We start from the raw sequence: 26,187 nt of genomic DNA on the forward strand, positions 1-26,187 counted from the left end.
CAGTGGGGGGGGCAGTTGGGGGCAAGCAGGCGGAGGGGGGGCATTTGAGGGCAAGCAGGCCAGCAGGGGGGGGCAGTTGAGGGTGAGCAGGTCGGCGGGGGGGCAGTTGGGGGTGAGCAGGTCGGCAGGGGGGCAGTTGGGGGCAATCAGACCAGCAGAGGGGACAGTTGGGGGCAAACAGGCCAGTAGGCAGAGTGGTTAGGGGTGATCAGGCAGGTAGGCAGGTGAGCAATTAGGAGCCAGTGGTCCCAGATTGCAAGAGGGATGTCTGACTGCTGGTTTGTAGGATCAGGCCTAAACCAGCAGTCGGACATCCCCTGAGGGGTCCCATATCGGAAAGGGTGCAGGCAGGGCTGAGGGACACCTCCCGCCCCCGTGCATGAATTTTGTGCACCAGGCCACTAGTAGAGGATAATTGAGCAGGAAGCTAAAGGAGCCTGGATCCTCAGAGACTGTGGAACCACCAGGCCAGGCCTGGCTGTCTACAACTACTTCATGAAGCAGGGTGGTTCCAGGTCTGGCATCCAGAGCCAGATGGCCAGCTGGGTCCAATCTCAGTCCATCACCTACCAGCTGTGTGACTTTGTACATCTTAGCTACCCTCTCTGAGCATTTACATCTCAGACTTGAGTGAATGCAGGCACAGCACAGTCCCTGGCATGGAACATGAGTTAGTAAATGTTAGCTGTCATTGCACTAGCATTGCTACGACTGCCGCTCACACAGCATGAGACCTGTCCGGGTAAGGCAGGCCGATACAGTCAGTCCCTGCAAACAGACAAGCTCAGGCAGGCCAGGTGACTCCTCGGGGCTCACTCAATCCTCACTTCCAGCCGGATGACCTCAAACCCAGCAGGCCACCTGCTCCCCCGGGTCAGGAGTCATGTTTATGGACAATGATGGGAGATGGATGTGGTCTTGTATTTTCTTACAAAACATACTGTACCTTCCTGGACAGATTCCCAAGCAACTGAGGAAAACAGACAGCAGCTGACCCGGGGAGGACTCGAAGGACTCAGCGTGTTCCACATCAGCACCAAACAAGGGAGCCGAGCCTGCCCCGCAGGGGCCACAGCCCCACCCGCGCTCTCCCTCCCTGGCACCCTCAGTGCTGTGCCAGCGCCAAGGCTTGTGCTAATGTGCTCCAAGGCTTAGGTCTTGTCAAACCCTTCCCATTCAGGAGCTGTTTCCTATTGCTTAGCTACTACACCTAAAGGCAGAAGGTGCCCTGGCCAGTTTCTCAGTGGTTAGAGCATCAGCCCATGGACTGAAGGGTCCCGAGTTTGATTCTGGTCAAGGGCACATACCACGGTTGCAGGCTCGATCTCTGGCCCTGGTCAGAGCATATGCAGGGAGGCAACCAATCAATGTGTCTCTCACACATCAATGTTTCTCTCTCTCTGTCTCTCCCTCTCCCTTCCACTCTCTCTAAAGAACAATGCAAAAAAAAATCCTCAGGTCAGGACTAACAAAAATAAATAAATAAAAGTAGAAGGTGTATAAGCCACAGTTCATATCGAGGACTGCACTGGCCTCACCTGTCTTCCTCCAGGACAGGGGTCATGTCACTGTCCCCACAACCTCCCAGAGCCTGCGCACAGCCCCATCCCACCCTCCCCACAACCTCCCATGGGCCCGCCCCTGTCCCACCCTCCCCACCACATTGCACAGGGCCCTCGGGTTCCTTTGCATATTGTAATAAATCCTTGAAAGTGCCTTAACAATCAGGCCTTCTTGACCTTGAAGGCTGTGCAGTATTCGAGGGCACGCTCCTAGCCATAGCAGCAGCGGGCAGGTGGTGTGGAGTCAGGGCCAGGGAGGGTTTATCTGGACAGAACAGGCCTGACCTCTGTGTGCCCCGAGGTTTTATATTGGGGAGACTGAATCGCTAGCCACTCACTGGACGCCCTGAGGGCTTGGGGAGCAAGTGGGGTAAATGTGCTTCATCACAAAAGGAGGCAAAGCAGAGAAATTGCTAAACACAAATTGTCTTTGTTCCTGAAGCTCAAAATCCAAAGAGCGGGACTCTGGCCAGGTCAGCCAAGGGGTGGCCCTACCTCACCAGCCACCAGGTCACTGCTGGGGACTGAGGTCCCAGGGGGACCTGCAGGTCTGTGAGAGCCTGGTCCTGCCCCACCCTCTGCTGCCCACCACTTTCAAGCCTCCCTTTCTGTCCAGGCGGGAGTCCGCAGGAGCCCCCGCCCGGCCGTCGATGTGGCCTTCACTCCCCTGGACCATGGAGAGAGGAAGCCCCAGATGTCCGGGGGCTGAGAACCCATGTTTCCTAAGTGCTTCCCACCAACCTATCAAGGACTAGACATCACTGATCGTGATGAAGATGACGAGGAAGGGGACGAGGAAGGCAAAGATGGTGAAGATAATGATATAGATGTGGATGACAATGTTGACAGTAAAGACAAAGGAGATAATGAGGAAGATGAAGGTGATGAAGATGTTGACAAAAATGTGGTAAAGATGGTGATGAAGATAAAGAGGGTGATGATAATGAAGAGCTTGAGGAAGAAGGTGGAGATGGTGACGAAAACAAAGCTGATGAAGATGACAACGGTGACCCTAACACTTGGTGATGTTTGGGACGGGCCCCAGGTGTAGTGCCCCCTCCACCTGGGGCAGTAACTGGGAAAATGTCCACAGGACCTGGCGCAGCTCCAGGGGTGGGAAACAGGTAAGTGGTGACGGCTTCTTTGTGGGTAAGGAAAATGTTCTAAAATCGTGGCAATGGATACACAACTCTTGTGAATTGGATCGTGTGGGGAAATCTCACATGCTAACAAGGACACCATAAAATAGATGTATCTTAATAATAAGATCTAGCCCTGGACAGTGTGCTCAGTGGTGAGATCATGGGCCCACCCATTAAAGGGTTGCAGGTTCAATTCCTAGTCAAGGAGCATGCACCTGGGTTGCAGGTTTGATACCCGGCCCCAGTTGGAACACATGCGGGAGGCAACCAACAATGTGTCTCTCTCATATCGATGTTTCTCTCTTTCCCCCTCCCTCCCTTCCACACTCTCTAAAAAATCAATGGGAAAAAAATCCTTGGGTGAGGATGAACACTATATATCTAATAAAAGCTAGAAATGGACTTGAAATCATGTTTACCCCATAAAGATAAAGCTAAGAGTTGAGAAAACTGAGGCCAAACACAGGCACACACCCAAAATGATACCACACAGTTCCCATAGGTGCTGTGAGCTGCCTGGTGGCCAAAGCAAAAAAGGAAACACAGAGTTTGCTTTGCTAAAATACCCACAGGCGGCTACAATGCAGATGCAGCTTATTTTGAGCCTAGCGCCTCACAGTCCAAGGTCCTGAGCAGGACATAGCAGGGGCACGTGGGAGAGAAAACTGCTGAAGTGTTGGCCCCTACTCTGGAGATTTGGAGTGGGGTCTAGGAGCCTGTGTTCGCACAGAGCTCCCTGGTGATCTGGATGCACAGTCAGAAGTGGAAACTGCTGTGGGTCAGATGACCTGTTACCCCCACGTTTCTGCCGTGTGAGCAGGCACGAATGGCCGCACTGCTCTGAGCCAGTCTCCTCGTCTGAGAAACAGGCCCATTAGCGTATTCCAGGAGACACATGTACATGCACATGTGCACACGCGGGCGCTCAGCAGGAAGCTGGTTCACTGAAGGCATGCCCGCTGCCCCCTGCACCTCTCCTCAGCTACTAACAACCGCTCTCTGTCCCCATCTTGGGTGACGCCCGAGGGACTGGATTTGAGTCCCTGAGGACGAGCTGAGCTCCCAGCCAGTGCAGGTTGGGAGGAGGGAAATGAGCAACTAGTTCTCAAGGGCCCCCACAACGGCCGTCTACACTTCCCAAGGTGTGGCTTCCTTTCTGGCAATTAAAGTCTCTCTCCCTCTTTTTGATAAATGCAGAAAAAAATGTTTTCTGTATTTTTAAAACTCTGTGTCCACAGAACCAAGACGCCGGCTCTGTGCCCAGCTTTTCTCAAAGGTTCAGTAGAATGAAGGGACCAAGTCAAAGGCTCTGGGGTCCAGCCACCACGATCAAGCTGTCCCTTCTCCCCACCCTTCCAAGTGGCAGCTCCTCCTGGAGACCCTGCTGGTGCAGGCAGGCCTGGTGGATGCACAGTACTCTCCCGCCACAGTACTCTCCCTGCCCACACTACTCTTCCCACCCACACTACTCCCCCCACCCACACTACTCTCCCCACCCACACTACTCTCCCCGCCCACACTACTCCCCCCACCTACACTACTCTCCCCACCCACAGCACTCTCCCCGCCCACAGTTCTCTCCAGGGGACCTGCACTTGCATGAGGCCCAGTGTGGGCAGCCTGTTCAGCTGCAGGACAGAATGTTCAAAGGCATGGGCTCCCAGCTCACTTAGCACCTGTGTTCACATGCTAAGTGCCTCTCCTGAAGGACACACTGAGGGTGAATCGGCTCCGCACAAGGCCATAGGGCCCCAGAGAGGGGGACCCCCCCGGGGAGAGGTAACAGAAGGTTCCAGCAGCACTCAGGCAGGAATAGCCACCATCTTATCATCAACAACAGGAGAACACCGTGACCTGGCCTGCCTGCCGCCCCCCTGCCCCAGGAGCTGCCCGGTCAGGGAGCTCCTTTCATCCTCTTGAGGCCTGCGGCACGCATCCCCCCTCCCTCCCCCAACACACATACACACAGGTGACAACCAGCCCAGGAGTGGCCCGGCCAGGACCAAGCAGCAGCAGCGCCCCGGAGCACCTCCTGCCAGGAACACGCCTTGATGTGTCTTTACAGGGATTGCCTGGAACCTTCCAAAGGGCCACCACTCCAACGAGGAGGGAGACTGGAAGACGGTGTTCACACACCTCACAGCCTCTCCCCAAAGCCTGTGCTCAGCCGGGAGTCTTTCCGGGCGTCTTCACTACCTCCCACGGCTCCATGTCGGGGACAGTGGCATCATGTCCCGCCACCCACCCTAACAGAGGCCCGAAGCACTCTGCTCCCAGAGGCGAGCATGCGCTGCAGGGCTGAGGGCACCCCAGAGAAGCTAACTCAACACAAGGAGAATGCAACGCTGTGACTGACGTGAAGGAGGCACCTGGGGTGGGACCCTGGGCAAGTCCCTTAACCTCAGTAACAGTTTTCACCCAGTATGCAGGCGCCTCAACAAATTAAAAACAGAACTCTCATATGACTCAGCAATCCCACTTTGGGGTCCTTATTCAAAGAAATCCAAAACACTAACCTGAAAAGACACTTGCACTGCTATGTTATTTGCAACAGCCAACATGTGGGGGCAGCCATCAGCAGGCAAGTGGATAAAGAAGTGGTGCACACGTACAATGGAATAGCACTCAGCCATGAAAACACAAACACTTAGGTGTGTTATGCTCAGTGAAATAAGTCAGACAGAGGAAGACAAATACCATATGATTTCACTCATGTGGAATCTAAAGAACAAAATCAACAAACAAAATAGAAACAGACTCATAGATGCAGAGAACAGACTGATGATCGCCAGATGGGAGGGGGCCGGGGGACGGGCTGAAAAGGGTGAAGGGACTGAGACTGGTGGCTGCAGAACAGTCACGGGGATATAAAGTACAGCACGCGGAATACAGCCAACAACTTCGCGGTAACTATGTAATGGTGCCAGGCGGTGCTAGCTTCTCAGGGACACCTGGTAAGGGAGGTACATGTCGAAGCCCTATGCCGTACATCTGAAGCTAACGTAACAGTGATGTCAATTGTAATTGAAACACATTTTTTAATTTATAAAGAAAAAAATAGACTTAGTTTTCTGCTCTGTAAAATGGTGATGACAGTAACACCTACTTTACAGGTTCCTGTAAGGATTAAAGTAAAGGAGGGAAAGTAAGCAACCCTCGTGCACAGGGTCAGCCCTTAAAGCTACGTCGGCACCCTGACCGCAGACGCCTCCTAAACGTGTGTGCGCCTCGGTGCTGAATTCCAGGCACGTGGGAGCTGGGGTCCCCAGCTTCCCGTCACTTACACAGGTGCTGAAGGAGCGGGGCCTGCCGAGGGAGTGGGGCTCGTCACAGAGCTTCACTCCTCCGAAGGGGACTGAACGTGCTTGGGTCCCCAGGTCCGGCCAGAGGGTGTCGTGGGGGTGGGGGAACACCGTGACCACTTCCACCAGAAAAGCCCCGGGAGCACTCAAAGAATCAAATTTTAAGGATCTGGAAATAAAACAAAAACACCAACTGCCCTTCAGGACATGGAGGGAATGGCACGTTGCCATGGCAACCAGAGGCTGACTTAGTCAGCAAGTGCTGGCAGGAGAACCTCAGGAAGGAGGCAACACGAAGACAAAGGGATCCATTAAACCCTTTCCGCAGGGCAATCACCTGGGCCGGGCGGCGGAGTCTGACCTCGGCGATTTCTCACTGGCTGCTCCGCGTCGAGTTCAGGGGGTGCTTTTCCATTTTTAAACACGACGACAAACATCCAAGGAGCGATTACTACATCTAGTTCAATGTGTAAAATTACGGTCTCTGGGTAACAGAGGAAACTGAGGCCCCCACACGGCTTCCTGGCGCCCGGCCACCCTCTTGCACCACGGCAGGCGGGGTCCCGCCTCTGCACTCAGAGCAGCACTGCCAACCCCGTCCTGCATCTGAATCACGGGTACTGTCACGGGGTCTCACGATCTTCCCTTAAATTAATTCACTTAATATTCTACGTGAAAGGAGAACGCGGCTCCTTTATGAAATAGAAAACCGTTGTGCAGTGGCCTCTTTGGAAGACACTGCAAAGATACTCTGGTGAGTAAATATAGTTTTCACCTCTGAGTAGCGAAGGGTTTTTGAAACATGGCAGAGACAGGTGAGCCATGCACGATAACAGAGGTCAGCCAACTCTGTGGGCCGGTGTTTGTAAACAAAGTGTTGTTGGCACAGCTATGCATTACACCAGTGATGGCGAACCTTTTGAGCTCGGCGTGCCAGCATTTTGAAAAACCCTAACTTAACTCTGGTGCTGTGTCACATATAGAAATTTTTTTATATTTGCAACCATAGTAAAACAAAGACTTATATTTTTGATATTTATTTTATATATTTAAATGCCATTTAACAAAGAAAAATCAACCAAAAAAATGAGTTCGAGTGTCATAGGTTCGCCATCACTGCATTACACTCAGTCCATGCCGCCCGCTAACCCAGCGCACACAGTCTCGACCCCGCCCCTCGAAGCAAAAGTCTGCCGACGCCTAAAGTATCTGATTGGTGACCTGTGACCTTAAAAGTGCCAAATGCTGCACATCCAAGGGAAGCGAACAAAACAAAAATGCAAGTCCCTCCCGGGGAGGACCGCATCATCCAGGGAGCTGAGACGGGTAGAGCCAGCACTTCCACGGTAACCCTACAATGTGACCGTGAAGAACACCGCAGGTGAGGAACATGAGAAGAAGAAGCCAAAAGAGCTGATGCCCACTGAGAAAACTGCTCCATCTCACTAAAACGAGAAATGACCAAATGAAACTTATGTGACTGCACCTGCATCAGCGAGCCGGCTCATTGCGCTGACACAGTGAGTGGCACGAGGTTGGGCGGCAGGAACTGGGAAGACTGAACCTAGCCCTGACCCTAACCCCAACCCCAACCCCAACCCCAACCCCAACCCCAACCCTAACCCCAACCCCAACCCCAACCCCAACCCCAACCCCAACCCTAACCCTAACCCCAACCCTAACCCCAACCCCAACCCCAACCCCAACCCCAACCCTAACCCCAACCCCAACCCCAACCCCAACCCCAACCCTAACCCCAACCCTAACCACAACCCCAACCCCAACCCCAACCCTAACCCCAATCCTAACCCCAACCCCAACCTGAACCCCAGCCCCAACCCTAACCCTAACCCCAACCCCAACCCCAACCCCAACCCTAACCCCAACCCCAACCCCAACCCTAACCCTAACCCCAACCCCAACCCCAACCCCAACCCTAACCCCAACCCCAACCCCAAACCCAACCCCAACCCCAACCCTAACCCCAACCCTAACACCAACCCCAACCCCAACCCCAACCCTAACCCCAATCCTAACCCCAACCCCAACCTGAACCCCAACCCCAACCCTAACCCTAACCCTAACCCCAACCCCAACCCTAACCCTAACCCTAACCCCAACCCCAACCCCAACCCCAACCCTAACCCCAACCCCAACCCCAACCCTAACCCTAACCCTAACCCCAACCCCAACCCCAACCCCAACCCTAACCCTAACCCTAACTGGCAGAGATTGAACCAGGACCGCTACTTTGAGGAGCAACGCAGCACAGCCTGGTGAGGGGGCAGCACAGCCTGGTGAGGGGGCAGCACAGCCTGGCGAGGGGGCAGCACAGCCTGGTGAGGGGGCAGCACGCTGTGTGCCGCCACTCCCGCAGGAGGACATGTGCAGAGGCCAAGGATGCCGCTGAGCACGTGACTGCAAAGGACCAGCCCCACGACAAGGGCCAAGTGTGGGGAGTGGCGAGCCCAGCAACCCACGGAGGCACTCGCTCAGAGCCCATGGAGGCGCCAGGGGAGAGGGGAGACTCGCGGGGCTCCACTGCGGCCAGCCTCGGCTCTGCCCCCCCTCCTACACCCCCCCCGCCCCCCCTTACACCCCCCCGCCCCCCCCCCCCCCCCCCCAGCTTACTTACTTGGAGAGTTTCATCTCTATCTGCTGCCGGATTTCCTGCCGCTCCTCATCCGTCCTCCGGGGGAAAATGTTCCGGTCCTCCAGCTCCTGCTTGCTGGGCCGGTTCCTCAGTCTCACGGCCAGCAGCTCCTTCTTGCATTTCCTCGGCAGAGTTCCTGGGGGAGCCAGGGGAGGCGCAGCAAAGACAGTGTTAGGAGTGCGGGCAGCGTGTCCCTGCAGCCCCCACCTGCCTGGGGAAAGGGTGTGGACAGAGCGAGGGTCGCTGTCAGCTTGTGGTGACTTCCAGGGGAACAGCGGTGACAGGGATGGCAACGGTGCCATCTCCCACCTCTATGGTGGCGGGTCGGTCACATGGCCAAGTCTCCAGGGCCAGTGCTGGGCGACACCAGTTGCCCCAGCTGATTATTAATAGCACCCACTTTTTTTTTCAAAAGTGTCCAGGTTTGGGTCATAACTTACAGTTTCTTTACCCACGGCAACCCTCCCCCCTGCCCTACCCTCTGGCCAGGTGGCTCTTTCAGTTCCTGGAATGTCCCCCTGAGCCACACCCGCGTCTGTCCTCTGCCGGGACCTGCTCTGCCACATCGTCCGGGGCTGGCCTCTTGCTGAGCCCTGTGCCAGCCTCGAACCGTCTCCTCAGACAGGTCTGCCGGGGCTCCGTCACTGTCACCCCCGTTAACTCCGCCCTCACGTGCCTCTCCGTTGTTTGTTCGTTTATTCTGTCTCTCCCACGAGACTCTAACTTCACTGCCGTCTGCTCTCCAGGTCCCAGGACAGTGTTGGCAAAGTAGGTTATTAATGATCACTGCTGAGTTGGAGAGATGGGGTGGGGCTGGCTCAGGGTCCAGAGGGCGGAGGCAATCCTATGTTCTGCACATGTCAAGTCAGGGGGTGGAATCCAGGCAGGAGTAAGATCCTGGGGACATGCCCTGCCGGTTTGGCTCAGTGGATAGAATGTTGGCCTGCGGACTGAAGGGTCCCAGGTTTGATTCCCAGGTCAAGGGCACATACCTGGGTTGTGGGCTCGATCCCTAATAGGGGGCATGCAGGAGGCAGCCAATCAATGACTCCCTCATCATTGATGTTTCTCTCTCTCTCCCTCCCTCCCTCCCCCTTCCTCTCTGAAATCAATAAAAATATATTTTTTTACAAAAGGGTCCTGGGGGACAGAATGTCTGGACTCACTTCAGAGCAGGACTGGAGTGTGGCTGCAAACACAGGCGGGGTCACTCGGCCGGGAATGGGGTGTCCAGCTCACTGAGCCTCCTGCCTCACGGAGGGTGATGCCGACCACAGGTGTGCAGGGTGTGTGTTGCTAGGAGCATAGATTTAACTCCTGGGGCTCAAATCATCACCCCACGTGGTCTCTCCCACAATAGTTTGAAGACAAACTATTTCTTAAGAAAAAAAGCTCCCAAAAGAAAGTCAATTCCTCGTGTGGGAGATGAAAATTCAAAGAAGTAAGTCTAATAACACGATTGTTTAACGGAAGGTTGGGGTGAAGTAAGACAAAAAGTTGGACTCAGCTGAGGCTTGGATTCTAATCTGAACTTAATCATGTGTTTTATAGAGAAAAGAAAAAAATAATGACCCCCAAGACCATGTCAGCAAGGGCTCCAGCCTGAATTGCGGTCCCAGCTCCATGGACGGCACGGGCCCTGTGCTTACAGAACCACGAAGACCCTGGCGGGCTGCGTGCTTGTCTCAGTGGGTCCTGCCTGCGTGCTCTGGGGGAGACTGGCTACGCTGGCATGGGGAGTCAAAGGCCCCTCAAAGGGCGGGAAGGGACCGCCGCTCCCAGAGAACTAGAATACACTTAACCACAAAACTATGCTGACTGTGGCTAACCGTTTCCGCTTCTGATCAAGTCCCTAAGCCTCTGCAAATAGATCAGGTGTGTCATTACAAACTTCAGTCCCATTGTCCGTAACTGAGGATGCTTTCACCAGGGATCTCCAGATGCAACTGATAATTCACCCACGTGAAATCTGTGCACGGGCCAAGTCCTCCTCTGCTCACCATCCAGCCTCCATGAGCATACTGGGCACACAGTAGGGCTGCAACAAACACACCTCAGGTCTTCCCAAGGCATCAGGAGGTTACCAGGTTTTGTTACTTAAAAGTCAGCGAAGGACATTTCCAAACATGTAGCTTAAAACGAGCGCTTTTCATGAATGGAACGTGCACCTACCCAACCGGTGCGAGTGCCTGGCCAGCACGTGGCCCAGGGCGCGCTGGGCAGGCGGGTGGCGAGAACCAGCCAGGACACCCTCTGTCCAAACTGGGGCCAGCAATCTCCTCCCAAAGGCTCCCAGAAATCTCTGCTGGCCGAGCTTTGGGCCAGAAGTCCTACCTCCAGGAGTCTGCCTCCCAAAACAAACGGACGAGCACATAAAAGACACCTCCAGGGTGACCATCCGGCCTCATTTATGAGCGTGAGAAATGAAAGCACCTGGATTTCCCACAAGAGGGGACTTGTACCCCTGAATATGGTGAGCCCAGGGAGACAGTGGGGGCAGGTGTCCCTGAGGAACAAGGCCAGTCACAGTGAGGCTGTGAGAAGCGATGTGTAGAAAGGCATGCCTGTGTATATGTACAGGAATACAGTTGTGTATCTAATTGTGTACGCATACATGTGATCTTACTATACACCGGCAGAGTAATGCCAGAAATGAATCATTTAACTTACTAAGTTTAGTTTCCTGTATTTTTAACCCTGAATTACAGTTTTCTGAAATTAAATACTTGTTTAAAAATAAAAACTTTCAATCCAGAGACAGAGAAGCATCGATCAGACTGTCAAAACTCAGAGGGAAGGCAGGGGAGGGTGGGAGGAAGGGGGAGAGATCAACCAAAAGACTTATGTGCATGCATATGAGCATAACCAATAGATACAGACACTGGGCGGGGGGCGTGTAGGGGGGTAGGGGACAATGGGGGGATAAGGACACATACGTAATACCTTAATCAATAAAGACAAAAAGACACAAATAGATTAAAAGGACATAGGAGAAGGATATTCTAATCTAAAACTAATCAGAAGAAAGCTGCAGTGTCTGCTACTGTCAGACAAGGTAGATTTCAGAGCAAAGAGCCCTATCAGGAACAGACAGGCCTCTCATAGTGATAAGGGGACGACGTCAGGAGGGCAGACTGATCCTAAATGCTTATGGCCCTATTAAGTGGTTCAAGTACGTGAAGCAGAAACCGACAGGTCAGAGACAGTTGGAGATGGCGAGCCCTCCAAGCAGCAGGCAGAATGGGCAGGCAGACGTGTGAGGGTGAGGCAGGTGTGAACACCATCCTCAAGCAATTGGGTTTGGTTAACATTTATAAAAACATGCGACCCCCAAACCGAAAAATACACATTCTTTAAAGTGCTCGGTGACCTTCACCAAGAGAACCATATTCTGGACCGTACAAAGTCTTAATACATTTAAAGTACTCCAGCCACACTGAGCACGTGCTCTGCTCAGAGTGCGGTTGAACTGGAAATCAATAATAGAAATGTCTGTAGAAAAATACCCAGCTGTTTGGAAACGAAATAAAAACACGTTTGAATAATCCATAGTTTCGAGAAGAAATCGAAGGGGAAATTAGAAAGCATTTAGAAGTAAATAAAAATACAACCTATCATAAGGGTTTTGGGGGAAACATTTACAGCATCAAATGTGGCTATTAGAAAAGAAGAAAGGACTTGAATCAGTGCCCTCAGAGTCCATCTCAACAAACTAGGAAAGGAAGAGCAAATTAAAATCAAGGAAGTAGAAAAACTAATAAGGATCAGAGCAGAAACCGATAAAATCAAACATAGAAAAACAACAAAGAAAATATTAGAATCTTTGAGAAGAGCAATAAAATTGATCAAACTGCCCGACTGGCATGGCTCAGTGGTTGAGTGTCGACCTGTGAACTAGCAGGTCATGGTTCCATTCCGTCGGTCGGGGCACATGCCCGGGTTGTGGGCTTGATCTCCAGTGGGGGGCGTGCAGGAGGCAGCCAATCAATGATTCTCTCTCCCTCTCCCTTCCTCTCTGAGATCAATAAAAAGATATTTAAAAAAACCATTTGATCAAACTGTAGCCAGACTTATCGGGGAGGCGGGTGAATGAGGAACCCCACGTCAGGGAGCGGAGGGCAGGAGCTGCCTCTGGTTCCGTGCCAGCCTTGAGGCTCACTCAGGAAGAAATATGGAACCCAAACAGGCCTACATCTACCAACACATGTACTTCCCAGTTAAAAACCTGCCTCCACACACACACAGAAGCCCCGCAGGGCCAGATGGGTGCTCTCATAAACTCCGTGAAACACGTTGAGAAGTAAACACCAATTCTTTACACATTATTCTAGATAAACATCAAAACAAAGGGGACACTTAAAACTCATGCCATCAGGCTAGAGTTCTCTGGGTTGTCAAAACCAGAAAAGAGAATTAAAGAAAACGAAAGACTAACAGCTCCTATGAACATCGATGTAAAATTCTAAACAAAATTTCAGCAAATCAAGTTCGACAGCTGAAGTGCTAACCCAGCCTGACCAGCTGGGAGCGAGGCGGCCGAGCACTTGGAAAGCAACCACCATCACTCCCCAAATCAACAAACTTCAAAGGAGAAACCATGTGCTGACCTCAAGGCTGAGCTTTGACCCTGGCCCGGCCCAGGCCCCGGAGCTGCAAGGGACCCAGGAGACTTCACACGGGAAGAAGGGGAGGACAGCGCCGTTCGGGGAGACGTGAGCCGCTCTGGGTCCCAGCAGAGGTCTGGCTCAGAGAAGCACGTTCTCTCACTCGGGCACAGAAATTACACAAGCAAACAGTTCACGGCTCACAGCTGTGGTGGAAGATCACCTCCCGTGCCCCCTCGCACCTCCATCAACCACCACCAGAGCTCACCCATTCTCCTTCCAGACCTGCGTCTGCTCAACGGATGCTCACAGTCCCCCTGACTCTCCACGTCCCACCGGGCCCCCACGCCGCACCGTGGCAGCAGCGGCCGAGCTCAGGCGTCGGGCTCGGGTCCCCAGCGGCATGTTCTTCGGAGTGTGGATGCCACGCTGCCTCATCGCTTGTGGGTCCAGCCGCCGAGAATGGACATCCGGGGGCTGTTTGGTTTTGCTCTTTTAACCAAAGCTGTAGGGAATGTCCTCTCTCCCCGTATGAATACTCCACCAGCCCCATCCCCGGGACAGCAGGACTGCGAGCCAAGGCCACCGCCTATTTCAGGTCTCCATGGGCACGCCTGGCCCTGCTCCACCCACGTCCTGCCGCTGCCGCTTCCAGAACCGGTCCTGGGCCCCCTCTGGGGAGGAGGAGGAAATAATGTACAAATGGGAACAGGAGGCCAGGGGCTCTGGAGTTAGAAAGGAACTCGCCATCTTTCTCTCAATTAGGCCCACTTTGGAATGCACTTTAAGGTAATTACGGAGATGCGCGAAGTCCTAGCGGCAAGGATGCCAGCGCGTCCTCCCATTGCTAAGACAGCTGTTTCCCACCTGAAACGGCGATGCGGGAACCCGGTGGGCTCAGGCGCGTGGGCTCAGGTGCCAACCTTTGACGTTGAGTGGGAGGAGGGACGGGTGCCAGGAGAGAGGAGGGCGGCAGGGTTGGCACCCTGTCCTGGCCACAGGAGTCCCCGCGTGGGACTCCTGTCTTCACACAAGCAGGGACACTGGGGCCATCTTCAGCTGCTGTGAAATCCTCATTTCAGAGGTCATGCTTCTTAATTCTAGGATTTGCATCGGGCTCTCTCTGACAGTTTCTGTTTCTCTGCTAAGATCCTCCATCTGTTCGTTCACCTTGTCCTTGAAGACCCTAGACACGCTCCCAGGCCGGGTCTTCCATGGTTTGAACACGCTTTTGAAAGAGTCTCAGAGACCACCTCCCCCAGGGTTCCGGGAAGGAAAAAAGAGAGAATGTGTGCTCATGGGGCTCTCTTCACTGCCTGGGCTGGGGTTGCCATTCAGCTCTGGGGTCACCAGTCAGCTGCCACGCCCACAGGTGCCAAGTCTGTGGACTGCACAGGCACAGCCCCGCCCGGCCAACACCCATTACATACTCGCCCGTCCAGGTCCCTGTCCCACAACCCCCAGCTGTCACACAGCCCAGGCTGCCATCGGGGCGAGACCACGATCTGCTTGCAGCCACCACCATGCACCCCCACAAAACTCCCCAGGCCTCAGAACAGTCCACGTGGGGCTCCCCTTTCATGGAGGACAGCCCCGCATGACCTGCTGTCTGACGCCCCTACAGCGGGCTCCTACACCCCACCCAGTTTTGTAAGTGGTGGGCAGCCACCAGAAGCAAATCAGCTTAAAAAATAAATCTAGACACAGACTATACCCTTTACAAAATGGATCACAGACCTAAATGTAAGATCAAAACTATAAAGCTTCTAATTTAACAAAGGAAAAAACCTCGGTGACATGAGTATGGAGGTGACTCTTTATGTAACACTGCCAAAGGCACCAGCCGTGAGAGAAAGAATTGATAAGCTGGACCTCATTAAAATTAAAAACTTCTCTGCAACAGACAGTGTCTAGAGAGTGAGAAGACAAACCATAGACTAGGAGAAAATATTTGCCAAAGAAATACCTGATAAAAGACTATTAACCAGCCTGGCCAGTGTGGCTCAGTGGTTGGGCACTGGCCCATGCACCAAGAGGTCACGGTTCAATTCCCAGTCAGGGCACATGCCCAGGTTGTAGACTCAATCCCCAGTAGGGGGTGTGCAGGAGGCAGCCTACCAATGTTTCTCTCTCATGGATGTTTCTCTCTCTCCCTTCTCCCTCTCCCTTCCTCTCTAAAAGTCAATAAAATCATATTTTAAAGAAAAGACTATTATCCAAAATATATAAAAATTCTTATAATTCAACCATAAGAAAACAAACAACCCAATCGAAATATGGGCCCAAACCTTCACAGACCCCTCACCAAAGAAGATACACAGGTGGCAGACAGGCAAATGGAAAGGTGCCCCACGGCCCACGTCACTGGGGAAATGCAATGGGATTCACTGCACACCTGTCGGCACGGCCAGAACCCAGAGCACTGACACCACCACGTGCGGGCGAGGACGCGGAGCAGCGGGACTCTCGGTCTGCTGGTGGGAACGCAAAAGGATACACTCACTTTGGAAGACAGTTTGAAGGTTTCTTACAAAATTAAGCATACGTTCTCTCACCATACAATCCAGTAATCATGTCCGCGGTGTTTACCCGAAGGAGTTGAAAACGATGTCCACAGAGGAACCCGCACACGGGTGTTACAGAGCTTTGTTCACAACTGGCCAGCAGCTGGAAGCAACCAGGATGTCCTTCCGCTGGTGAAGGGCTAAATCAACAGTGGTCCATCCAGACAATGGACTGTCACTCAGAGCTCACAAGAAATGAGCCGTCCAGCCATGCGAAGGTGTGTGGGAATCTTAATGGCACATTACGAGTGAAACAAGCCAATCTGAAAGGCTAATGCCATGATGCCACCCCTGTGACGTTCTGGAAAGGCAAAACTATGGAGACCAGTGGGTGCCAGAGGCTGGGGGGAGGGCTGGATTGCAGAGCACAGGGTTTTTAGGGCAGTGAGAATGCCCGACACGATGCTACAATGATGGATGACACATGTTGTGATACATCTGTCCAGACCCACAGGACGTACAACACCGACAGCGAACCTCATGTAAACCACAGGCTCAGGTGGTGACACGTTCATGCAGGCTCATCGGTGGGGGTGTTGGTGATGGGGGGCTATGCGGGTCTGGGGCCGGGTAGAAGGGAAGTCTCTGTACCCTTCACTTAATTTAGCTATGAACCTAAAACTGCTCCATAAAATAAAAACTTTTTAAACATTGTCTTTGAGAATGCCCACCCTGCCCTGCTTTTTCCTGGTGCTGACAGCACACGCAAAAGGTGCCCTGTGCATGGGCATGTGTAAGTGTGCTGTGGAGCATGTGTGCACACTGCAGGCTGTGGCGACCTGTGTGTGTGGGCATGTGCGTGTGTAAGCGTGCTGCGGAGTGCATGTGCACACTGCAGGTAGTGGCGACCTGTGTGTGTGGGCATGTGTGTGTGTAAGCGTGCTGCGGAGTGTGTGTTCACACTGCAGGTAGTAGGGATCTGTGTGTATGGGCATGTGTGTGTGCAAGTGTGCTGAGTAGTGTGTGTGTGCACTGCAGGTGGTGGGGACCTGTGTATGCGGGCACGTGAGTGTGTAAGCGTGCTGCAGAGTGTGTGTGCGCACTGCAGGTTATGGGGACCTGTGTGTGCAGGCATGTGCGTGTGTAAGCGTGCTGCGGAGTGCATGTGCACACTGCAGGTAGTGGCGACCTGTGTGTGTGGGCATGTGCATGTGTAAGTGTGCTGCGGAGTGTGTGTTCACACTGCAGGTAGTAGGGATCTGTGTGTATGGGCATGTGTGTGTGTAAGTGTGCTGCGGAGTGTGTGTTCACACTGCAGGTAGTAGGGATCTGTGTGTATGGGCATGTGTGTGTGCAAGTGTGCTGAGTAGTGTGTGTGTGCACTGCAGGTTATGGGGACCTGTGTGTGCAGGCATGTGCGTGTGCAAGCATGCTGCAGAGTGTGTGTGCGCACTGCAGGTAATGGCGACTGCACGAGGCACACGCACCTTTCTGCACTGACCAGGACACTGTCCGTGTCCTGCATGGAAACCCAGTGGTCACACTCCGTGTGAAACAGATACATCTCACTACAACCTGGTCAAGCAGGACGCCGTCCGGTGGGTTCACAGGGCCGGCTGCTGGGAGGGGCCTCCCCAGCCCTAGAAATGGAGCATCTGATGCTGACGATTAGAGGACTCCAGTGGGCGGGACGAAGCCTGCAGAGGCTCCGGGTGCAGTAAGCTCAGTGGGTAAGGAAGTGAGTAACGAGCAGCACAGTTCTCATGATGAATAAGATGCATGTGCTGCCCTCGGCCTCGGCACCACAGAGCCCCACACACAACGAGGCAGCCATGACAAGGGAGCGGGTTTGGACCCGAGAGAAGCAAATGACCACGGGTCCCTGCTGGTGCCGCCAGGCAGCGCGGAGTCGTTCCTGGGGCTCTCCTCCTTGCACAGCTTCCCCCGCAGTGGCAGTTCATTTTATAGACGTTTCTATAACCAAGCGTTTTGTCTCAGACGTGGCTAATGGTGAGGGAGCGGTGACACATGAGAACATGACCAGAGCTAACCCTGCGTGCTGGCTTGGCCACAGGGGCTCAGGGACCCACGTTCTGTCGGGACGGCACTCGGAGCTCAGGTTAGACGGCAGGACTCTCAGCAGGCCTGACACGCAGCGGGCCCAGCCCTCCACACGGAGTTCTTAGGGCTGAGCGTGAGCTTTGACCGTGAGCCCTGGACCTGGGTGCCCACAGGAGGCCCCTGTTGGTGGAGACTCTGCTGGGAGTTGGCTGGCACAGTCAGCAGCAGAGAGCGGGGCATGGCAGCCACAGCGGCGCTTCTAGAACCAGCCGACCCTCCCTGCACCCCTGTCAGACCAGGAACCCGTGTTCACTGAAAAACACCAGGTTGTAGGAGACAAGCCCAGGAGACTCAAGTTGGACGCACCCTGGACACACGGCTCATCTTCTCATGACACCGGGACAAGGGCTCCCTGGGCCACAATAGGCCTGCTTTGCAGGCACCATGTCCCTGTCCCCAGTGGCCCGGGCACCACTGTCCACTAGAGCCACAGGGGTGACGGTAGTTGAGGCCACAGGACCCCAGACAAGGAGCTGACCATCACAGGGGTAGAGCACAGTCCAGGTTTGGAGGCAAAGGTCCCGAACTCGGACCTGAAGACACCTGGTCAGCCAGTCAACAGAGAGACAGCTGGTGCCGGGGCCACGGACTGGAGGAGTGACCGGGACCTGTGGGTGCTCGGGCAGCATGCAGAGCCACTGGCCAGTGGCTGCTTGCCAACTCTAACTCGGACCCAGGCCCTGGGAGGACCAGGGGAGCACGTAGGCACTGCCCTTATGCAGACAATCGTCAGACGCATATGTGAGGTAACGGAAATGATCAGGAACTGATACGTTAATGGAGAGACGGGCAACTAGTGAGATGATGGCAAAAACTGGTGTTGGAGCTCCGAGGGACATGCGCAGTGCCGTCCTGGAGCCCATTGTGAGCCGGTCACGAGGACGTGAGGAGACTGGGACCTGCCAGGGCTGCGGGGGCTGGTCCCCCTGAGTCCGGCCACTGGCCCCACTGCCGAGAGCCCCACCTCTATCCACGGCTGCGACCTCACCAGGAGGTGCTTCTAGGAAGAACGATGATATGTCACTAAATAGCCATCACCCACCTGGAAGGCCTGCAGCCAGGCCACCCTGGACCCTCCGCAGCGACAGTGCCACTCAGCCGGCCTGCCCTGGCCTGGGCACCACCCCCGCCCCCATCTAGGGGGTGTCTACAGCGCTGTCTCCCCGAGCCCCCAGTCTCCAGGGTAGGACAGAGCAGCCACCGTGACCTTGACCTTGAACACTGTGCAGACTGATAGAGCTGGACTTCCAGGGCACGGCTGTCACACGGACACCGTTTCGTTGACACTGGAACCAATCCCTCTCCCCTCTCTTCCTCCCCGTAGGTCTCATCTCGCTTTCCGTTAGCACTTTGCTCCCTTCCCCAACCCGGACTCCTGAGCACAGCCCGTGCCCGCTGTCCCGTCAATGCCGCCGGCCGAGGCACAGCTATCTTTCCTCACACACGCGAACACGCAATTATCAAAACAAAACCAGCTCACTCACGTCTTGGCGCCTGAGCCCGTCTGTACCCCCCTTGCTCGTCTCTGGAGGGGGCTCCCTCCCGCCCTCACAGGTACAGACCCCGCCCTGTCCTCCTCAGGCTGTGGCAGGAGCGCCACCGCACACTCAGGCTCTGTGCCCAGTGACACGACCTCGTGGGACTGGCCCCGGCGGGACCCGCTCACCGGAGATGATGGAGTCGTTCAGCACCTCTTCGTCCTGGTACAGGAGCAGGTCGTCCTGGAGCTCCGAGTGCACCAGCAAGTTCTCCTTGTTCTCCTCCGACGCCTTGGCTGCCGCCCACTTGCCCTCTGAGGCACCTTCCACGCTCCAGGCCTCCTCCCGCTCCTTGGCCCGCTCCACGCTGGATGCTCGCGACAGGCGGACGTCCACCCGCTTCTTCGGGGACCCTTTGCTGTCCCTCCCTTGAAAACTGAATCAGAAAGGCCGTTCAGGTGAGACGCTGTCCCTTCACCTGGGAGAGCTGCAAAGTGGACGGGCAGGGGTGCTCGTCAGGGCACCGTAATGACCCAAGTGCCAGAGCGATGCCTCGGCTTCTGTCCCGAACTCACAGGACCAGAAGCGAGAGGCGTGCACACACGGCACTGAGTCCGCGGCAGGGGCCGCTGAGAACATGGGGCTCTGAGCAGCACAGACACGCGTGTAACAAAACCTGCCTCACCGCCCACAGCAACTGCTCAGGCCAAGGCTCCCGAGAGCCGAGGAGGGCACGGTGTCCGGCGTTCCCGCCAAGCCTGGGTAGGCCCATTGTCCACTTTGCCCACCAACAACTTGCTTTTCCTTCACATGCGACAAACCTCGGGAGATCAAGACCAGGGCGAGCCTCAGGAGCCACCTGGGACCCCTCACAGAGCGTGACCAAGACCAGCCACAAACCAGCTGCAGAGCTGGGTGCAAAATGCAAATGCTGGCTCTTTGCCAAAAAAAAAAAAACATGATTGAGAAGTTCAAGATGGTGACACAGAACAGTGAGCCAGCCCGGAGACTTCCCAGGTGCACCCCACAAGCGGCCAGCGGGGAATTTGGCACACAGGTCCCTCGGCCAAGGCAGGGCCTACCTGTCCTGACGGTGCTTGGTGGCCAGTGCCCGGTGCAGCTCCTCGATCACGCGGCTGGGGGGCAGCGGCCGGTGGATGGTGGTGGGATGTGGAGACCCTGTGGGCGTGGGAAGCTGTCCTCGGGGGGGAGGGTCCGTGTTCTTCCCGCCGGAGTCCTGGAGGAGCACAGCCTGGCCTGGGGAGTGAGAGGCCAAGGAGAAGCTGAGTTTGCGGGCAGGGAGGCGACAGGAGCCAAGGAGCAGAGAGGACGCAGGTCCCTGCCGGGTGAACCTGCCAATGCTGCGGTGGCTGGGGCTCCCCCCGGGCCCGGGCCCCACTGTCCACCAGAGCCACACAGAGCAATGCCGCCGGCCGAGCTGTGCCTGCCCAGGGGACCTTTCACCACCTCTCTCTCAGGTGAGAAACTGAGGCCCAGAAGCCAACTCCAGGTGGTGCACCTTCAGGAGGGGGTGGGGACTGGGAAGGGAACCTGGCAGGTGACCCAGGTGTAGTTGAGGCCACAGGACCCCATACAAGGAGCTGACCGTCACCCGCTGGGCGGGGGCAGGAAAGCATGCGTCTCCAGGGTCCAGGCCAGTCAAGGGGCAATTCATACAGAGGGAGGGTGGGGACTGCGGCTAACAGGAGAGCGGGGCCAGCTTAAGGGGGCTGCTTCGACTTGGGGCTGCCGCATACGAACTTTTCAAAAAAAGCCAGAAATTTGGACTACAGGTGCGAATGCTCCTCTGTGTTTATACATACTAATAGCTAATATTTCAATAGACTTTAATAAGTTCTAAATGTTGGCAACCCATTTTTTAAAAAATATCAAACACCATATAAGCCCAGCACAGCACGTCCGAAGTGGGATCTGGGGCAGGTGAGGATGCCCTGGGCGGGCTGCTGGGTCTCAGGCCAGAGAGCGCCCAGGGGACTGGCTTGTGTGCTGTCCCCTGTGCCAGGTAAGCCCAGGTGAGGGCCTTTCTCCTCCCTGCTGCCACCTGCAGTTCACAGGATGAAGCCAACGTTTTCCCAAAGAAAAGGGAAAGGACCGTGGAGAACATGAAGACGCTCTCCCAATTGTCCCTCAGCTGTGAGAGCCCCAGGCCCCAGCCCTGTGGCTACCCTCCTGTCCCTTCTGCTCCTGTTCCAGTCCCCATGTCCATGGGCGACTGGGTGACATATCCGACTTATGCCCCGGGTGCTCTTCTATACAAGGTGAGCTGACAGTGTAAATGCTGAGAGCACCGTGCGCCCACCTGAGGGCTGTGGTCAGGACAGGCTCCTGGAAGAAGGGACAGGGACGCTCTGATCTGGTGAAGTGAGAGGAAAGAACATTCTGGAAAGTGGGGGGTGGAGGTGGGGGGCGTGTGGAGGGTCTGAGCTTTGGCCCCAAATGGCTCGAGTCTCCATTAGCTGGGGGACCCGGACAAGCTGCTGGAGCGCCTGAGCCTCTGTTTCCTCCACTCAAGGACTGACAGGACGTGTGCCCTCGGGGTCCTTGGGTGCCCGGTCATATCACAGGTGGAGGTCACGGCCTGGGAGCAGACCTGCTGGCCTCTCTGCTGTCATCTGCCACCTCTGTCCTCAAGGCCGCCTGCCAGGACTCGCTCCTAAAGCCCCTTCTAGGAAGGGCCTGCCCTTCCCGAGACCAGCGCCGTCCCTGTTCCAGCAATTATGGCCCAAGAGACGCACCAACTTGGAGAGGAAATGTGTCAGCTACCTGGACTTGCTCAGCTGGCGCGGCCAACACTGCAGACAGGAGGCCTGGGGCCTCTGCCTGGCCATGCTTCCCTCTGACCACCACCCTAACCTGCCTTCCGGGACAGAGCTCACGGGAGGGAGAGGTAATCAGTGAAACAATGAACAGAGACAGTGAGAGAGATTGAGAGAGAGAGGAAGGGGAGGGGAGAGAGGAAGGGGGAGGGGAGAGAGAGGAAGGGGAGGGGAGAGAGGAAGAGGGGAGTGGAAAGAGCAGGAGGGAAGGGGAGGGAGAGGAAGAGAGAGAAACACAGGACAGACACTTGGACACCCAGACAGACAGAAAGACCTCGTCTGGGGACTAGCTGTGTCTCCTGCACTCAGAAGACCTCAGCCCACTGCAAAGGGACTGCCCTGCTTGCTAGAGGGGTCCTGAGTGGTATGCTTCTGACAACCGAGGTCCTTTCTAAGTAAGAACAGCCCTCCTGCCCCAGCTCTGCTCCCTGGACCTGCCCAGAGCCCAAATACACAAGCAGCCCCCAGAAGGAGCCCCATCAGGATGGATGGATGGAAGGAAGGGAGATGGATGGGTGGACAGACAATGTGTTAGGACCCACCTGTGGCATTTTTTGTGGCTTTGGAGCCGGCCTTGGGCAGTGGGATGGGCAGCAGCGGGGGACTGGGGAGCTGGCCCACGGATCTCTCCAGGGTTCTGGGAGGACTGTCCAGGGAGTCGGACCCAGCTAAGGCTTGAGAGGACTCATCCGTGGTAGGTGGAAGGCTGCTGGTGGCGTCTGCTTCTTCACCCCTGGATGCTGAGGGCGTCTTGGCTGGTTCAAAGACAAAACAGAGAGTTCACAAACCATGGTTCCTCTGACTGGTGACAGTGAGCGAGGGCAGCAAGAGGTGGGTGGGACTGCGGCACAGAGCAGAATCCACAGGGGCCACTTCACATACACACCAGACCTCCTGTGAGTTCAACTATCAATAGGGCTGTCAGCAGCAGAGAGGAGGAGGAAATCATTTCGAGTGAGTGGTTCAGTTCCCTTTTCACTCACTGGGTGGTGCCAAAGCTCCCACCTGGCCTGGGGGAAGGAGGAGGGCGGGGGTGGGCACAATCACAGGTTTTGGGATCAGACACACCTGGGCTGCAGCTGGCCCCTGCACTTCCTCTGTGACTTTAGATCAGTTACTAAACCTCTTTGTGCCTCATTTACCCACGCATGACATTGAACTAATAACTGGGGTCCCTCAAAAGACAGCTGTGATGTTTAAACAAGAGATGACAGGCCCTAGCTGGTTTTGCTCAATGGATAGAGTGTTGGCTTGCAGACTGAAGGGTCTCAGGTTCGATTCCAGTCACATGCCCAGGGTTGCGGGCTCGATACCCAGTATAGGATGTGCAGGAGGCAGCCGATCAGTGATTCTTTCTCATCATTCATGTTTCTATTGCTCTTTCCCTCTCCCTTTCTCTCTGAAATCAATAAAAATATAGTTAAAAATAAATAACAAAATAAATAATAATAATAAAAGAGGTGATGTGTGCCTTCACATTGCAGATGCTCAAATTTAGCGGCTACTGACTTCTCAGGTCTGGTTTTCAGCAGCCCTGCCCCCTGGCACACCAGCCAGGTGAGTGATGGGGAAGGTCAGCCTGCCCAGACCCCGCCCACCCTCTTCTTCCACCTGCATACCCAGGCTCCCCCAGGAAAGACCCTCCCAACTCCCTCGAGTAACGTGCTCCCTGCTTTCTCCCAACCCATCAACCCTCCCCCTTCCACTCTCTCCATCCAGCTCAAGTTCCACCTCCACCACAGCAGGTCCTCTGCCTGACTTCCTTTCCATTTAAATCTGGAAGAGCCCCATCTCTGGATGGAGCCCCCGTGATCCCACCCCTGCGGAGGTGCCACAGAAGGCCCAGCCCCAGCCGCCTCAGGACCTCCCCCCAACCCCCCACGCAGCTCAGCCTCCACCCTCAGTCACTCTGCTTCACACCTCTCCTGGCTTTTTCCTGCTCCAGTTTCCCACCTCCCTCCTGCCATGCAGCCTCACCTCCAGGTTTAGAGGGGAAACTGAGGCCATCAGACAGGGGCAATTCTGTCTCAAACACAAGTCTACTGTCCCTACACCCCTTCCTCCCTCCCTGATGTGAGAGGCAACCTCCTGTCCCCACCTTGGATCCCAGGTGACCAGGCCTGTGCAAGGCCCTGGCTGTTTCGTTTTTACAACCACCTGAGGATATAATATCCGGGAACAACCTTTCAGAATGAACCCTAAAATCAGAGTGGGCCCACCCATCCACCCATCCATCGGACCTCTTCAGGCAGGCAGGCGGGGGCGGGGTGCTGTCCGCGGTGCTGAAAGCACGTGCTGTGGACGGAGCGGGATCCCTGCCCTAAGGGAATGTCCACAGACACTGGGAGCATGCGTGGTATGTCCCATGGATCCCATTACTTATCACCATTTCTATTATTTTAATGTCCGTGTCGGAAGTGGCAGACCTCTCAGGCCAGGACCTTTCTCTTGTGAAGCTCGTGGAAATGGAGACATTGCCATAGAAGGGCCGGCCCTCCCACTGGCCACGGAGCACAACCTGAGAAGGAAATGCCCCTTCCCCCCACTGCAGAAGGCAGCCTCGGCTCTGCCTCAGAGGGCAGATTTCTAACTGCTCCACAGAGGTGTCCCACCCCACGAGCAGAGGTGGAATGCCGCCCCCTTCTGCTCAGAAGGACCTGGGACTCCACACACCAGCAATGCTCAAAGTCCTCCTCCAAAGCCTCTCCACAAACCTAGTCTATACTCACCGCACAGAGACCCCGTGATCCCTGACCTGTCTGAGGGGCTTGCCTCTCCTCCTCTCTCAGCCTGCATCTTCCTCTGCGTCGCCTTTGAGAGTGTGTGTAGCTACCATTATAGTTTGGAATCTTGTCGAAACTGAAATATTAACACCCCTTAAAATTTCAAGTATGGGGGGAAAATTCTTAGAAGACAGAGCTCTGGGTATTCTCTGATTTAGGGAACCTCCCTCAGGGCTGTCTCTGTCCTGCCCTGACCAGCAGAGGGAGCTGCGCACCCACTGAACACTCAGCAAACCCCAGTGCAGGGCTCAGATCTAGAAGTGAAGCCACAGATGCTCCCCTTCTCCCATCACCCTGGGAGGATGACCCCAGACTCAATAGCATGTCCCGCCCACAAAAAGATTCTTAGGAACAAATTTGTGCTCAACAAACCAAGTTTGCTCTGAAATCCATGCCCAAACCATCTGGATAGCAAGAGCGCCTGAGGTTAACGGGCCTTGATGGGAGCCGGCACATTCCTCAAAGCCGAACAAGCAGGAAGACCCTGCCACGGAGGAGCGCTGGGTGCCAGCAGCAGGCCGGGCAGCTGCCTAGCAGAGCAGCAGGCTCAGTGGCCGAGGGCAACGCTGAGGTAGACCATGGGAATCCCACCAACCTCCACCCTGACTGAAGGCTGATGCCTGGGGGATGGCAGGACCCTGATGCCTAAAGGGCCTCTGCAGGAGAGGCCAGGGTGATCCACCAGCCACAACTCTTCAGACCCCAAACTCATTGTTTTCCCAAGTCTGGGTGAAACTGGAGAGGCACAACCAGCCCCTCTTGGCAGGTGCCTACAAATGCTGAAGTGACGCTGTGGGTGGGGCCATGGGGAGAAGCACAGGAAGAGCCTCACTGGGCAGGAGGAGGCAGCTGAGGACAGATGCTCGCCCAGCCGTGAAGCAGAAGACCTCGCCGTCCACAGAAGCCCTGGTGAGCCTGTCCTCGTGGCCTGGACTTCCAACATCCCACAACTGCAGGGACACAGTTGAAGTTCCAGCCCTCACACTGTGCCTGCCATATTTACAGCTGAAGCTTTACTGAGGAACAGGCTTCCTGCTCCACAGTGAAGTCTCCTGGGAGACATCTCTACAAACACTGCTAAGAGGTCAGAGAGCAGGGGGTGGTCACCTCAAAGCACCCACAGGTGTCTTTGCTGGGTTCATGCTTGCCTTCCTCTCCTTCATTCCCTTTGTCTCTCCTTTCTCAGCTGCCAACCACCCAG

The 26,187-nt window shown here is 55.2% G+C and overlaps 1 protein-coding gene across 5 annotated transcripts in view; it reads right to left on the reverse strand.

The window, feature by feature from the left end:
* Positions 1-26,187, reverse strand: part of PHACTR3 (phosphatase and actin regulator 3) — a 150,489-nt gene that overhangs the window by 16,483 nt on the left and 107,819 nt on the right. For all 5 annotated transcript variants that reach the window (XM_070421368.1, XM_070421363.1, XM_070421364.1 and 2 more), the window contains 4 exons: positions 22,746-22,958; positions 20,449-20,623; positions 19,555-19,802; positions 8,642-8,795 (listed from right to left, as the gene is read on the reverse strand). In XM_070421368.1, coding sequence (XP_070277469.1) covers positions 8,642-8,795; positions 19,555-19,802; positions 20,449-20,623; positions 22,746-22,958 — 790 coding nt within the window. The remainder of the gene's footprint in view (positions 1-8,641; positions 8,796-19,554; positions 19,803-20,448; positions 20,624-22,745; positions 22,959-26,187) is intronic.

This window comes from Myotis yumanensis, unplaced genomic scaffold (genome assembly GCF_028538775.1).
Source record: "Myotis yumanensis isolate MYYU_CA2020_CCGP unplaced genomic scaffold, mMyoYum1.0.hap1 SCAF_7, whole genome shotgun sequence".
Lineage (NCBI taxonomy): Eukaryota > Metazoa > Chordata > Mammalia > Chiroptera > Vespertilionidae > Myotis > Myotis yumanensis.